Source organism: Mytilus californianus, unplaced genomic scaffold (genome assembly GCF_021869535.1).
Source record: "Mytilus californianus isolate M0D057914Y unplaced genomic scaffold, xbMytCali1.0.p SCAF_7, whole genome shotgun sequence".
NCBI classification, from domain to species: Eukaryota; Metazoa; Mollusca; class Bivalvia; order Mytilida; family Mytilidae; genus Mytilus; species Mytilus californianus.
Window position 1 is genome coordinate 95,832,643 of NW_026262723.1, and position 15,894 is coordinate 95,848,536.

Here is a 15,894-nt window from a genome sequence, read left to right on the forward strand (position 1 = left end):
TGTTTCTTTCAGTGGGGGCGTCATCAACAATGTTAAAAATGTGTGAATATCTCAGCTAAAGGGGAACCAGTAATTAGCTTTCCTGCTGAAGGTAAATCCAGAAATGCGCTTCGGACACATTAAATTTATAACGTGTTGTTTTCATTTTTTCTAAGGAGTATTCAATAGCAACATTTGGAAATGCTACGTTTGGGTTGTTTCACAACAATGAATCAGAATTAGATAACATGCACTGAATATTTGTATTCAATAATTACATTAAACCAATCTCCTTAATCTTAATAATCATGTATATATATATATTGCCTATTTCCGTGAATAAAAATGAGAAGTAGGGTAAATGTAATAAGGCGACAGTAGTTAAATGATGTTCAAATGTCGTAAATCGATTAGGAGAGGCAAATCAAGAAAACGAATAAAAATTTGAGGGCATCCCATAAGCGTCTCCTGTTCAGTATGCATGCTTCACCCACCATGCGAATTCCCACTCAGTCAAAAGGTCACAATCACAGATTACAAATTAGAAGAAAGAGCAACCCAAATATCATTTAGTCAAACTGGACGTCTTATTGAACGCCCCCATTGAGATTGTTGTCATTGCAATATAATAAATCATCAGGCAAGATTGTTTTTCGTTTAAATTAATTTATCCTCTTTTACTGGAATTGAAAAACAAACTTATCTTCCTGTTTCAGCACATCATAGTTGCTTTAATAACTTAAGTGTATACGTGAGAAATAAGAACGTTACAGACATATGTGCTGTCCATGTCTGTATCAAATGTTGTACACATTTATAACCATCTTGCATATAATCCGTATACTAGTAATTAAAATCATGTTCGACCGAATTGCTGTCAGATCTGCAGTAATTAACTAAAGACTCGAAATACATTAATATCATCATATTTATAACCAGTGTACATATGTATCTATTTCATAATTTTTCAGTATCTAGTAGTGTTTCATCATGATACTATGTAAATAAAACTGTTGAAACGATATATATATGATCTGATCTTGTCCAATGAATGAATAGTTTCTTGTGTAAAAGTGATATTTGAAATGTATGTGTCTGTATAGTGGTTTACATGCATTTCAGAAGGAAATTCCAGTTTGAGAAATGACCAAAATATGCATGATTCAAAAATTCTAAAGTAAAATGAAAAGAAATATGCAGAATGTACACGTTTCTTGAAATAGTTACAGCTGGGAATTAGCTTGTATTGCTACAATCTATATACTATTATATACTACAATCATTTGGTTGTGGTCTTTGCCAACCATCATATTGATATCTTATAGGAAGGTAAGTTACCATGTATTGATTGAAGTACGCGTGTAAAGGAGCCAAATACCATATATTCTATGTATGTATTACACCCATAATAAGCCTTTGAGTGAAAATCATAAATCTCATCAAGGATGCCTTTCCTTCTTTGAAATGGCATATGATAATTTGAAGATATGGTAAAATGTTTGGAGTAGACAAGTTCATAAGTAATATGAAATTACGCCAATGATCTGATGTTTTTACGGTTTTAAATGTCAAAAAGTGTTGTCTAGATGTTTCTCTCAACTGCATTAGAATGGAGATAACAGTATTGTACTTGAAGATTTGCGGACATCAACTTTGATTTGAAGGTTGCAAATGTCCGTTTAATTTCCCCGCTAACTTATCACTAGTATACTCAATTTGCGACCATCAAATCGCCCCATGCTGCCTGCAAGTCTTCAAATACAACTCTTTTACCCCCCCCCCCCCCCCCCCCCCCCCCTCACACCACTCCAAATTATATGATTCTATATATAAGCATTTTTATTTAGATCATCAATTCATCAATATTTTTTTTTCAGATGAAAACAAGACTGAAACAATCTCAAGCTGACTATAACAGGAAACTACATATACAACATTCTCGTGAATTAGCATATATAATCTTCATTGACTGCTGTTACTATAATATATCAACTGAAATTGAAATTTCATATACTGTAAATCTAGAAAAAAAACGGATGTGTTTATTACTGCGAAAAATGTGACAGTATCAACATTGCTTTAGTGGGTAACATGCACAGGCACTTTTTTTTTTACCTATATACTTAAATATATATAGGGTAAAAAAAAAATGGGCAAGTTAACATTTAATCTTTAGAATGAGATCTGTTCCTATTGTAGGTCAACAATATTTGGCAAGTCGATTAGCTGTGAAGAATACTAGTTATATGCTCGTCTGATAAGGCTCAAGGCGCAGGGGCGGATCCAGCCATTTATAAAGGGGGGGGGGGTTGCAACCCCCCCCCCCCGGATCCGCCACTGAGGCGTGACCATAATGTGTCGCTCCAGACGTCATGTTAAGCTTTTAGAATGAGGTCTGCTGTTCCGTACTTTTATATACTAGGGTCTGTACATCGATTCCAAGTAACATATGCTTATTTGGCATATGTCCTTTGGTATTGAGCTCAATTTCACGATTCAGAGGACCTTGGACCCCAGTCAACTGTTTTAATGACATGATCGTGTGACGGCCATTGCTTGCTTATCTTTAAGTAAATTCGTTTGTTATTTAGCAGATTGGTACTTTTTGGGCGTCGAGATTAAAATTGTGAAAACTATATTTTTGTTTTTCCGTACATTATACTGCAGTCTTGTGTTAAACATTATGGTACATACAAATGATATATATTAGAAAATCGGGGATTTATGATAATGAAGGGGGAGGGACTATGGGGGCTCAACATAAGGTCCTGTCCTCAAGCACCTATGCATTAAACAGTTAAATAGCTTTTTCAAACCTTCGTGGAATCTGAGACTACTAAGTTTACAGCAGATCCTCAAGTTAGCAAATGGAGCAAATTTTCGAAAATAACTTTTAATTTAAAAATTTTCCGTCTCTTACTGATCAATTGATCTGGTTTTATGCAGTTATTCAGTCTGGGGTTAAATATTTTTAGACATCAATAACTTAGTCAAACCTACATGAAATTGTACGAAAAAATGTATAACAAAAACTCGCACAGTAGCTACAGCTTTACGAGATAACATCAAAAGCAACTTTTGGAAATATATTTTTTTTCACTTTCCATTTTTATTCACAAATAGATAGACCTGGGAACAGTATATCTAACGGGAAATGAATCTGATAGGCTTTTCAGTGTTTATGTCAATACATATGTTCCTGGATGGACTTAGGTTTTATGAAGTTCACATTTAGATACAGTCTAGGATAAACAATTTAAAACATCTATTAATTTTTTTTAAACCTTCATGGAATATATGAAAACTTGCATAGAAGCTTCTTCATAATCCAGAAAAAGCATCTATTGTATTTTTTAATGTCTTTCTTATTTTTCCATGTGTCTATAATAGATAAACTTTTTGGGAGGAAACATTTAGGTAAAGTCTTTGGTTAACGATTTTAAAACTTGAATAATGTAGTCAAACCTTTGTAGAGTTATACCAAACTTATACAGAAACTTCTCCATACTCAAGATAGCACCGTGGGCAAAATTAATAAAAAAAGTCAATATTTTGAAGATGACTGATAAATGGAAATGGTCTTATCTTTTGGCAGTCAACTAAAGTTTTAAAGACAGCAGCATGCGCAGGTGGGTCACGGGGTTCTGTGGAACTCTTTATGATTTTCTTATTAAAAATGACACACTGTCTGATGACATTTTAATTGTACATACATATTTGCTTGATGCAACATTATTAAAGATATTTATTAGCTTAGCTGAAACAGGGGTTAGTTTGAGCTGTTTAGCCTTCATTGTTCATCATCATTAATGCTCTTTACGTGTGCTTCTTCACACATTTAATCACAGAATGTATTGGAAGTTCAGATGACAAGAACACATCCTTGCTAAAACACATGGATTTTTGTGCAGACCTTTACAACCAAGACGAATTATTTTTCATATACATTATTACGAAAAAAAATATATTATAAAACTTTTTTTGTTCTTAGAAAAAAAATGGATTAGGGAATAAATTGACATAAAGAGATATAGTGTTTTCCATTCTCAATCAAATTAAGTTATCTGATTGTAATTGATAACTATAGATTTCTCCACTTCTCAATACTAACACGTAACCACTTTAACTTAAATAGTATGTGGATGTAAATTGTTAGGTCTAAATACTTCCATTCAAATTCTCGTCAGGGAAAGCGATTTAAATAGAGACTTATTTTTCACTTGCTTTACAGTGCTTCCGGTTCATTGTAATTTTTTTCTTATTAAGCCGCTCAGGCTACAGAGGGAGTCCACACTAGAAAAAATTTCAGAATACCCAAATGGGCTGTCAAATTAGAAAATCCACCCAGACTCAGAATCTCAAAACTGTATGCGACTGGCATTGAGTTGCATAGTCCAAGGAGACTCTGGTTGTGTGTTGAATGGGACTGAAACTAATACAGAGCTGATCTTTGACATTAATTATGCTTGTATTCATAGTGCTATGCCAGTGTACATATATATTTTACTGTGATAATATTGTTTGTATCTATTGATAATCACAAAAAATGAATTGGTTCTCAGAAATAAAGCATATACCTTTGTATTTATTGGCTTGATTATATTGATTTACGATTTGTGGTGGATGTACATGAGATAGAATTTCCACAAGACCAAAAGCATACAATGTATGACGTTCTTTACTATGGATGCCATGCATATCTGAATGTATTTGTGGCCACCAACAACAAATCATTAAGGGGATCACACATGCATCATTTAACCACAGATTTGATGCAGTTGTTTCTTTGGTTAAGATTTGTGTTAAAGTGATTTTTCGGGAGACAAAGGGTGAAGATTAGTTAAAATTTACCAGTAAAGTATAAGCTGTATAGTAACATAAATACAACTAGAGGCTCTAAAGAGCCTATGTCTATGTACATCTTTAACATGGTAGACTGCTGTTTACAGTTTCTCTCTATCTTTAGTTTTTGCCCAAAACACAAAAGAGGGTAAACAAAAAATTCTCATTTAAGGGCAATCACTCCTATCTACTAACTTTTATTGTAGAATGTGACCTGATTGTAGATCTTGTCTTGCTGATCATTTTTGTTATTTAAAGTTTCTATCTATTTTTTATAGTTTTAAAGATAATAGGCAAAAATGCCAAAAATTGGTAATAAAATGCTTCGCTGAGTGCAGCCTGATACGACCGCAGAGTACTGGGCAATTCAAGATTTCTTGCCATTGCCAAATACTGTGCAATTGAAGATTTCTTACTATTACATCAGTATTTGTTGCCTTTATATACAAATCAGAAATAATTAATGTAAAAAAGGAAAATTTTTAGGAAAAAAACCAAAATATTATGAAAAAAAAAAAATTCGTAAGGGTTCCGCGGAACCCAGTGTCTCGCCTACTTTTGCTGTTAATCGCAGGCTCAACAAAAATGAGGAAAAAAATTAATAAAAATATTCCTCTCTATACTATCTTTTGATTGTAAGTAGCTTCTGTCCAAGTTTGGTAAAAATCCAGGATAGTTTATGAATCTAATAAATGTTTTAAAAACTTAAACTGCAGACTGTATGTAATGTTAACTGGAAGAAAAACAAAGTCCATTTATAAGAAAAATACGGAAAAAATCGAACAAAATTTTAACAAAATTTTCTTCTAGATACTAGCTTTTAATCATAAACAAGCTTCTGTCCAAGTTTGGTACAAATCCAGGATAGTTTAAGAAAGTTGTTAAAATTCTAAAAACTTTAACCACAGAGTGAATGTAATGTTAACTGGCAGAAAAACTAAGTCCATTTATAAGTAAAATACGGAAAAAACGGATTTTTTTTTTTACAAAATTTACTTTTGAATATTATCTTATGATCATAAACAAGCTTCTGTCCAAGTTTGGTAGAAATCCAGGTTAGTTTAAGAAAGTTATTAAAATTTCAAAAACTTTAACCACAGAGTGAATATTTGTGGACGCCGCCGACGCCGATGGAATGTGGGATCGCTATGTCTCGCTTTTTCGACAAAAGTCGAAGGCTCGACAAAAATCCCCCCCGAAATTTTTTTTAACCTCCCCCTTGGAGTATTTACCCCCAAACTCAATCCCAGCCTTCCGTTTGTGGTATGGTACCTTGTAGTACAATTTCAGAGAGATCCATACACTTAAACAAAAGTTATTGTCTGGAAACTAGAAAAATGCTTGTTTTTGGCCCCTAATTCCTGAACGTTTGGGGCATAACCCCCAAACTCTATCCCAGCCTTTCCACTGTGATATGGAACCTTGTGGAACAATTTCAGAGAGATCCTTACACTTACAAGTTATTGTCTCGAAACTACAAAAATGCTTATTTTTGGCCCCTAGTTCCTGTGATCAAATTTTTGATATAATATAGGTTTCTGACACAAATAAATGTGGTCAAAGATCTTACAAATCTAATGTGCAATACTGTACAATTGATTTCTTCTTAAACTTTTCAAAAATTAGAAATTCGAAAAATTTGGGGAAAAAATATGAACTCCTTAAAAAAAAATTGGACCCTAATTCCTTAACCATAGGGACCATAACCCCTAAAATCAATCTCAACCTTCCTTTTGTGGTTTCAAACCTTGTGTTTAAATTTCATAGATTTATATTTACTTATACAAAAGTTATTGGCAAATTTCCAATGGAGTTTATTATACTAAAGTTATTGGAAAATTTTCAATGGAGTTTATTAATACTAAAGTAATTGACAAATTTCCAATATACATAATTTAAAAGCAGTGTAAGTGAGGTAATTCAAATGTGTTTGAATTACCTCCCTTACACTGCTTTTAAATTATGTTTTGTACTTAAGTAATAGTCCATTAACCTGGAAACCCTTGTTTTTCCCCCTTTTTTGCCCCTTATTCCTTAACCCTTTGAGCCATAACCCCCCAAAGCCAATTCTTACCATCCCTTTGTGGTATGGAAACTTGTGGTATAATTTCAGAGAGATCCATACACCATTCCACAAGTTATTGTCTGGAAACTAGAAAAATGCTTATTTGGGCCCTTTTTTTGCCCCTAATTTCTTAACTGTTGGGACCAAAACTCCCAAAATCAATCCCAACCTTCCTTTTGTGGTCATAAACCGTGTGTTTATTTACTTATAGTAAAGTTATTGTCCGGAAACCAAATGTCTTCGGACGACGACGATGACAAAGACGTGATACCAATATACGACCGCAAAAATTTTGCGGTTGTATAAAAACTTACATTTTACCCTTATGTTCTATATTTAGCCATGTCAGCCATCTTGGTTGGCAGGCAGGGTCATCAGACACATTTTTTAAACAAAATACCCTAATGATGATTGTGGCCAAGTTTGGTTAAATTTTACTCAGGAATTTCAGAGGAGATGATCTTTGTAAAAGTTAATGGAAGATGGATGACAACAGACGACAAGTGATGGGAAAAGCTGACATGGCCCTTTGGTCCAGGTGAGCTGAAAAAGGAGATGTGGTAAGATTGCCAATGTGATAATTATCCACCAGCTATCAAAGGGTGTGAATGCAATCCAGTATAGGTCACTCATGGTGACTGTATGGCTTCCAACAATGATGAAAACTGATATTGATAGTAAGCTATAAAAGGCATCTTCATTAGCCAAGGGTTATGATCCAGTCCCCTCCTCTCCAGCCTTGGCGGATTAAGATAGGATTCAGATACACGAGGTAATGATTTTCATTGGCCGCAGTTATAACTGGCTGCATCCAATCAAAAAGCGCCTTTAAGATGATCAGTGTAAATCTGAATGTAAATAAACAATTGCCACGTGCTGATTGTGCAACAAAGTCTTCATATCCAAAACATAGGACAATATTTAGAGACAATTTTAAAGTTCTTAATCAAACTAATTGTAGTATGTTTCTTGTGGAAATGTTGGAATGTCAACGTACAAATTTCGTTTCCTGCTTCACGATATTTGTAAACACTAGACACAACCTTTTTTACGCCTCCACACTGAAGAGAGTTCAAGTGCTGCCCTTGGTCAACAATGATGTAGTTGGAATGGGCTTGACTTTTATCTACTGTTAGATGGCACAGCATTGTAATAACAAATGTCAGCTTAATCTGCCAAAGGTGGAGAGGAGGGGACTGGATCGTAACCCTTGGCTAGCGAAGATGGATAAAATTGGAAACAGTTGAAATAAGAAAACCAACAGCCAGATTTATGCTACACTGCTTATTTCATGTATGATGGATGATAAAATGTGTCTTTCAGCAATCACCCTTAATCTTATTTGGATACATTAATATGCTACTAAAATACTAATAAAGAGCCCCAATAAACAATCAGAAAAGACTTCCCTAGCCAGAGTTTTTGTCCCACCATATTAATATAGACTTAAAACAACACAGAACCATAGCACAGGAAAATAACAAATGGAACATTTTGTTCATTTAACAAAATTGTCTTTACTTAACAACTTTTCCATAGATTTTTTATAAAATTCAAAAACTTGTTTGCTTGAGGTTTTACACAATGATGTACAATCTTTGAACTGTCTTGATGAATAGCTTCCCTTGGTATTCACTGTTACAATGTTGAAATCTTTATTGTCAAATACAAATGTTAATAAAGCTTTTCCATCTTTTTCCTGTTTGCTATTTGGATCAAGAATAATGTCCCCTTCTTTGTTAATAAGACAGGTAACTGCTGCCACAAGAAATTTCAAACTAACGCCTGCATCCAACAGAGCAAGACAAGCTGAATTTATACAGCATGCTAAATATGAACCAGAATTTTGCATTTCTTGGATAATAATATTTATACCAGACCTAGGATGTGCTGTTGTAAGAATCGTGGTCTCACACGTGTTACGAATTATCCTTTCAAACATTTTTTCTGCACAACCCGGAAGTCCTACTTTTGATTTGTAAACAACTTCTACAGTAGCTTTATCAAGAATCTCTTTGTTCATTCGAACCTCTGTTGGGCCATAAACAGCAGTGGCTACACATGTTTCTCCCTGAATTAAACATGCATCTCCATCACAGCGTGTTAATTGTCCAAGTTCACATGTCATTTCACGCATAACTTTATCAACTAGATTATCATCTGTCTTCATCTTTTAAGGCTGAAAAATAATAAATCTCACTAAATTAAAGACAAGATGTTCAGTCACAAATATTTCAAAGTGTTTTCATCTCCATATTTCCAACTGTTGTATATTCAAGTTTAAATGAACCAAAAAAGAGAGAAAAAATATTTACAGCATGAATTAAAAAAAAGATTTATATTACATCACTTGTTAAGGCAACTATTCCAACATAAGAGATGTTCCCCTAATCAGATGAGATTCTGAATTCCAAGCAGAATCTATTAGCTGTTCTTTACAATAGTATTATATGTGTTGTCATGAAGTGATAATTAAATTGTAATACACCTTATCGCTATTTAGTTCAATCCGGGAAAAACAGTTACTTAGACAACTTCCTGTTGAGGTCAAGTGGAGCAAAACAAAGGTCATCAGCAAGAGCTGAAAAAGTTTGGAAAGTGGACATTTTAAAATTTTGATAGTTTAAGAAGCAATTTTTAAAAGTCAAATTAAAGTCATTGAAAATGCTTTGTTCGATGTGTTTACAATGGTTTAAACATGTCTCTGTGAAAATTTTTATGCACAATACATTGTTTGAACAAGGCCCCAGATAGCTTCAACTGATTTGAAAAGTTGTGTAATTTTAGAACTTTCCCGCACAGGCACTTGTCTCAGAAAAAAATTTCCTATATACCTTTATATAACACCTTGTGTTATATTAAGGTATATAGGGGGAAAAAATTCTGAGACTAGTGCCTGTGCTTATCCGGATAGGAATAAATGGCGATAAGGTGTATTATTCTGCTCTAATTAAAGCACTTTGAATAGTAAATAAAGTCTATTATATTGTATTCATTAAGTTCAATGTTCAAGCATCTCTGTTTAGATATTAGCTGTGGAATTTATAACAGAAATATGTAAAATTAGGCAGAATTATTTATTTTTGGAATGAGCCATACTTATCAGGACCTAATATATGATCATATATGGTGTCATCTTAAGCAATGATCTGTTTGAGTAACAATTTAGAAAATCTGATATTTGTACATATACATGACAATGTTGAATATTAAGACCTATAAATCCTAGAAGACCTATACAATAATCATTCAGCCCAAAAGCCTTTTTACACAATTCATTCAATCACCTGACCTGTGACCTGTAAGGACAAAGTTCACTTTGGCCAAAATATGGCCTTGAATTTCAAATTTTATAAACAAGCATTCTGTGAGTATTGCAGGCCAATACATAGTCCCCTACTGGTTAAAAATTCATTGTATTGGAACAAAATTCTTACTTGATCTATAACTTGTCATGGTGTAACTATATAACAAATATCAAGTCAACATCTTCAAGCATGACGAAAAAAAGTGTTGAAAACTGATTATTTAAGTGAATTTTCTAAGTCCAAGGACAATAACTCTGCACAAAATCATCAGACTGGAACAAAATTCGAATTTGATCTGTAACTTGTCATGATAAAACTATATACCAATTTTCAAATCAATATCTTCACGCATGATTAAAATAAAATGCTCCGCAGGGCGCAGCTTGATACGACCGCAGAGGTCGAACCCTGAACAGTTGGGGGAAGTATGGACACAACATTCAAGCTTGATACAGCTTTGGATTTGGATTGTGATTAAATATTTGACACAGCATAGGTTTCTATCACAGATTGAATGTGGTCTAAGAACTTAAAAATTTTAAATTGGACATTCACCTATTATGGTCCAATATCCAAAATCTAAATACATGGTTAGATTTAGCATATCAAAGAACCCCAAGAATTCAATTTTTGATGAAATCAAACAAAGTTTAATTTTGGACCCTTTTGACCTCAATGTGGACAAAGTTGATAACGGGGCCCAAAAATCAAAAATCTAAATACATGGTTAGATTCAGCATATCAAAGAACCCCATATATTCAATTTTTGTTGAAATCAAACAAAGTTTAATTTTGGACCCCGATTTGGACCAACTTGAAAACTGGGCCCATAATCAAAAATCTAAATACATGTTTAGATTCAGCATATCAAAGAACCTTAAGAATTCAATTTTTGTTAAAATCAAACTAAGTTTAATTTTGGACCCTTTGGACCTTAATGTAGACCAATTTGAAAACGGAACCAAAAATTAAGAATCTAAATACACGGTTAGATTCGGCATATCAAAGAACCCCAATAATTCAATTTTTGATGAAATCAAACAAAGTTTAATTTTGGACCCTTTTGACCTCAATGTGGACAAAGTTGATAACGGGGCCCAAAAATCAAAAATCTAAATACATGGTTAGATTCAGCATATCAAAGAACCCCATATATTCAATTTTTGTTGAAATCAAACAAAGTTTAATTTTGGACCCCGATTTGGACCAACTTGAAAACTGGGCCCATAATCAAAAATCTAAATACATGTTTAGATTCAGCATATCAAAGAACCCTAAGAATTCAATTTTTGTTAAAATCAAACTAAGTTTAATTTTGGACCCTTTGGACCTTAATGTAGACCAATTTGAAAACGGAACCAAAATTTAAGAATCTAAATACACAGTTAGATTCGGCATATCAAAGAACCCCAATAATTCAATTTTTGATGAAATCAAACAAAGTTTAAATTTGGACCCTTTGGACCTCAATGTGGACCAATTTAAAAACGGGGCCCAAAATCCAAAAACTAAATACACGGTTAGATTCAGCATATTAAAGAACCCCATGAAATCAAGAATAAAACCCCATTGAAATTGGTCAAGAAATAAGCAATTTATAGGAAGTATCTTCTTTTGCACAATCCTGTGCTATTAAATATTTCTTGCTATTGCGCAATACTGTACAATTGACAATTTCTTGCTATTGCGCAATATTGTGCTATTGGATATTTCTTGCTATTGCGCAATACTGTGCAATTGAAGATTTCTTGCTATTGCGCAATACTGTGCAATTGAAGATTTCTTGCTATTGTGCAATACTGTGCAATTGAAAATTTCTTGCTATTGCACAATACTTATTATATAATAATTTACACATCCTGTTTGGTGTGTATCTCCTACCATATCATTATTATTTGATTTTAAATATAAATCAGAAATAACCAACTTAAAATGGAAAATTTTAAAAGAAACAAAAAAGGAAAAAAAGAAAAAAAAGGAAAAAAAAATAAATCCCCCCCCAAAATTTTTTGAACCCCCATTATGATTCATCACCCCCAAACTCAATCCCAGCCTTCCCTTTGTGGTATGGTACCTTGCAGTACAATTTCAGAGAGATCCATACACTTGAACACAAGTTATTGTCTGGAAACTAGAAAAAAATGTGTTTTTTGGCCCCTTTTTGGCCCCAAATTCCTAAACGTTTAGGGCAATTACCCCCAAACTCAAACCCAGCTTTCCCTTTGTGATATGGAACCTTGTAGTACAATTTCAGAAAGATCCATACACTTACACACAAGTTATTGTCATGAAACTAGAAAAATGCTTGTTTTTTGCCCCTTTTTTGGCCCCTAATTCCTAAAATTTGGAGGCAATTACCCCCAAAATCAATCCCAGCATTCCTTTAGTGATATGGAACCTTGTGGTACAATGTCAGAGAGATCCATACACTAACACACAAGTTATGTCTGGAAGTTACAAAAATGCTTATTTTTGGCCCCTTTTTGGCCCCTAATTCCTTTACTGTTATTACCATAACCCCCAAAATCAATCCCAACCTTCCTTTTGTGGTATTGAACCTTGTGGTAAAATTTCATAAAGATCCATTCACTTAAACTAAAGTTAGAGTGCGAAAACCAATGTGTCTTCGGACGACGCCGACGACGCCGGACGACGACGACGACGACGCCAACGTCATACCAATATACGACCACAAAAATTTTTTTGCGGTCGTATAAAAAGTGCAGAAAACTGATCATTTGAGTGAATTTTCTAAGTCAAAGGACCATAACTCTGCACAAAATCATCAGACCAGAACAATATTTGAACTTAACTGTAACTTGTCATGATAAAACTATATACCAATTATCAAATCAATATCCTCAAGAATGACAAAAAAAAGTTTGGAAAACTGATTATTTTAGTGAATTTTCTAAGTCAAAGGATCATAACTCTGCACAAAATCATCAGACCAAAACAAAATTCGAACTTGAACTGTAACTTGTCGTGATAAAACAATACACCAAATATCAAATGAATATCTTCAAGCATGATGAAAAAAAGTGTGGAAAACTGATTTGCCAGACTGACGGATGGACAGACAGACAGACAGAGTGCAAACCTAAAGTCCCCTTTGACTTCGTCGGTAGGGGACTAATTATCAGTAAGGTCACAATCTTGTTCTTGAATGGATCTATTTTAATAGCCTTAATGCTAAGTAAAACAAATATCTTCAAAAAAGTGTATTATAAGCTCCAAAGTCAGCACATTTGAGAGATTTTGTCCAAAAAACGATTTTGTGCATTTTTTGCAATTAAAAGCTTCAGGAAAACTTCCGTCGCAACCTAGGATCCAAAATGATCTGGGATTACAATGTGCCAATGTTTATATTGAATCTCAGAACATAGAGATTTTATGAATCGGGGGTGGAGGCCAAAGTTAATTTTTTCGAAAACTATAATAAATCAATGAAAAATTGGACAAAATCAACATTTCAACTCAAATTGATTATGCGTAATTAATTGGTTGCAACTTTGTAAATTATAACTTGATGATCCGATAAGATGTTGGATTGTATGAAATAGTTTTATAGCAACTTCTTCTATGTATAATTTGTGGTACTCGGGACAGATTAAACATGTGAAATAAAGAGCTGTGCCACAAGCTTATCATACGCCTGTTTCTTTTTCAACGAATAAAGTTCCATAACTATTCAATGTCGTATCAGAAATTTATAAAAATCTAAAGGGAGCTTATTTTAATAAAAGTATCAACACTTTTGGAATTTAGCTGAATTTTGTCTCCGAATAACCTTCTGACGTCAAGCAACAATTGCTTTTTAATTATGACGTCAAATTTTTTTAATTGTGATGTCAAATTTTATGGGAACTTGCATGATTTTAAGTAATGGCGGACAAATTTGCATACAAGTGTAAATACGTCTATAGATATAAACCAGTCACCAAAGTTACATGAAAACTGCTCAAAGCATTTTAGAGTTATTGTCCAAATACTGGAAAATCCCCCCTTTTTTGTGAATAAAGTCCAAATACTCCAAAATATAAAATCAGAAATTTATAAAAATCGAAAAAGGTGCTTACGTCAATAGATATAAACAATTCAGTAAAGTTTCATGAAAATTGGTTTAAGTGTTTTTGAGTTATTGTCCAACGTGAACAATGGAGGGACAACGGTTTATCATAACCGTAAACGAGCACATAGAAATCTAACCGCCTTGGTGGTCTCTTGTTCGCCTCGAGTGCGGGAGGTCGTGGGTTCGCATCCCCACCAGGTCAAACCAAAGACTTTAATATTGGTATTTGCTGCCTCTCCGCTAAGCACATGGCATTTAGGAGTAAGAGCAAAGACTGGTCGGCTCAGAGTCAGAATAATGTATCCTGGTAAGGTGACATGTCTTCCTGCGGACTGTAACCTTGTGAAATAGCACGTTAAAAATCCGGCTCAGCGTGTTGGTCTAGTACAAAGCAGGGTAGATGTTCATATAACACTAACATGTACTCGTCCAGAATGTGCATATTAATTTTCCGCTGAACGTTAAGCAGCCATCCATTATCATCATATCAAAATTTTAGGATCAATTTTTACCCTTTAATTTATGAACCGATTCCTTTACAGGTCCGCCAAGATGGGTGTCAAAGCAAAAATTAAAATAGCATTCTAAGATGCCTTAATTATTTGGTCTAGCATAAGACACATGAAATGATTATTTCATAAAAATTTCACTGAAGGATAATCTTTTTTTTTTTAATTTGTGGCCATTATTCATTTATTTGGCCGAAACAGAAACAAAGTCAAAACACGTGTTTGCTGTATTCACATCATAGACACATGACATGGAGTCCGAGGTCTCTTTTAAAGTTTGGTGAGGGAGGATATATACTTTGGATTGAAGATATGTAAAATGATTACATGCGAGTCTCATAAATACGGTGACTAGAAGAATATGCAACCTAATTTTGTGAACTGTGATATTCTGTGGCAAACAAAGGGAGGTAATTTTTTCACCCAAAAAAAAGAGAAAAAGAAAAGGAGTGCCGAATGATAACCGACTTACTAAAAAACAAACTCGTATAACATAGTTCTCTGACATTTCTTTTTTATTTAAAAAAAGTACATTAGATCAAAACTCAACATATGCTCAGAATTAAATGGTTTGAACAGTTTTCAATACTTATGTACAAAATTCTTGGATTTCTAGATATTCTGTCGATAAAATTAATCACACAGTAGAGTTGTCATTTTATGCTTAAATATGCAACATAGCCTTAAAAGCGAATAAGTTATATCTTTTTTTAATCAAAATGTTAATTAAGTTTTTTTTTTTTTCTCAGAATAAAACTTTCATGCTCAGATACTCGTATATCATGTACAATTCCGGACACGAACGCCAACGCCAAGAGTGAAAAAAAAATTTGACTGCACAACATAAATCAGTATTCTTTGCAAATAATAATTTAGAACTGGTTCTATTTACAAAGAACCTGTCAACGAGAGTATGCTTAAACAAACAAGGATGACAACACAGGGGGTAGGTGGTGAAATTGCAGCCAAGGAAACCACGATTTCATATAATAATTTTCCATATTTGGATCACAAGGTTAGGAAGTTTGAACTTGCTTCCAGTAACTACATGCATTCTTTAAAACGTTATAAACCTTATTGGTTGTCAAAACCCCGTTAATCAACCGTAGTAGATATGCC

At 33.6% G+C, this 15,894-nt stretch overlaps 2 protein-coding genes across 3 annotated transcripts in view; one reads left to right on the plus strand and one right to left on the minus strand.

Annotated features, from left to right (window-relative positions):
* Positions 1 to 4,563, plus strand: part of LOC127708845 (rho GTPase-activating protein 17-like) — a 76,594-nt gene extending 72,031 nt beyond the window's left edge. The window contains exon 19 of the mRNA XM_052214002.1: positions 1,857 to 4,563. Within this exon, the coding sequence (XP_052069962.1) occupies positions 1,857 to 1,888 (32 nt within the window). The 3' untranslated portion in view covers positions 1,889 to 4,563. The remainder of the gene's footprint in view (positions 1 to 1,856) is intronic.
* A 3,815-nt stretch (positions 4,564 to 8,378) lies between these two features.
* Positions 8,379 to 15,198, minus strand: LOC127708866 (exosome complex component RRP46-like). 2 transcript variants are annotated; one of them, XM_052214035.1, is made up of 2 exons: positions 15,144 to 15,198; positions 8,379 to 9,065 (listed from the first exon to the last, which is right to left on the minus strand). In XM_052214035.1, exon 2 carries the CDS (start codon positions 9,054 to 9,056, stop codon positions 8,385 to 8,387), a length of 672 nt encoding a protein of 223 aa, XP_052069995.1. In that variant the 5' UTR covers positions 9,057 to 9,065; positions 15,144 to 15,198; the 3' UTR covers positions 8,379 to 8,384. The 2 variants fall into 2 exon arrangements, with proteins under 2 accessions (XP_052069995.1, XP_052069996.1); XM_052214036.1 differs by having other exon boundaries at positions 15,103 to 15,192.
* Between the last annotated feature and the right edge of the window lie 696 nt (positions 15,199 to 15,894).

What these genes read in the sequence shown, in the direction of transcription:
- LOC127708866 (XM_052214035.1), bottom strand. Translation starts at nt 9,056, where the DNA reads ATGAAGACAGATGATAATCTAGTTGATAAAGTTATGCGTGAAATGACA.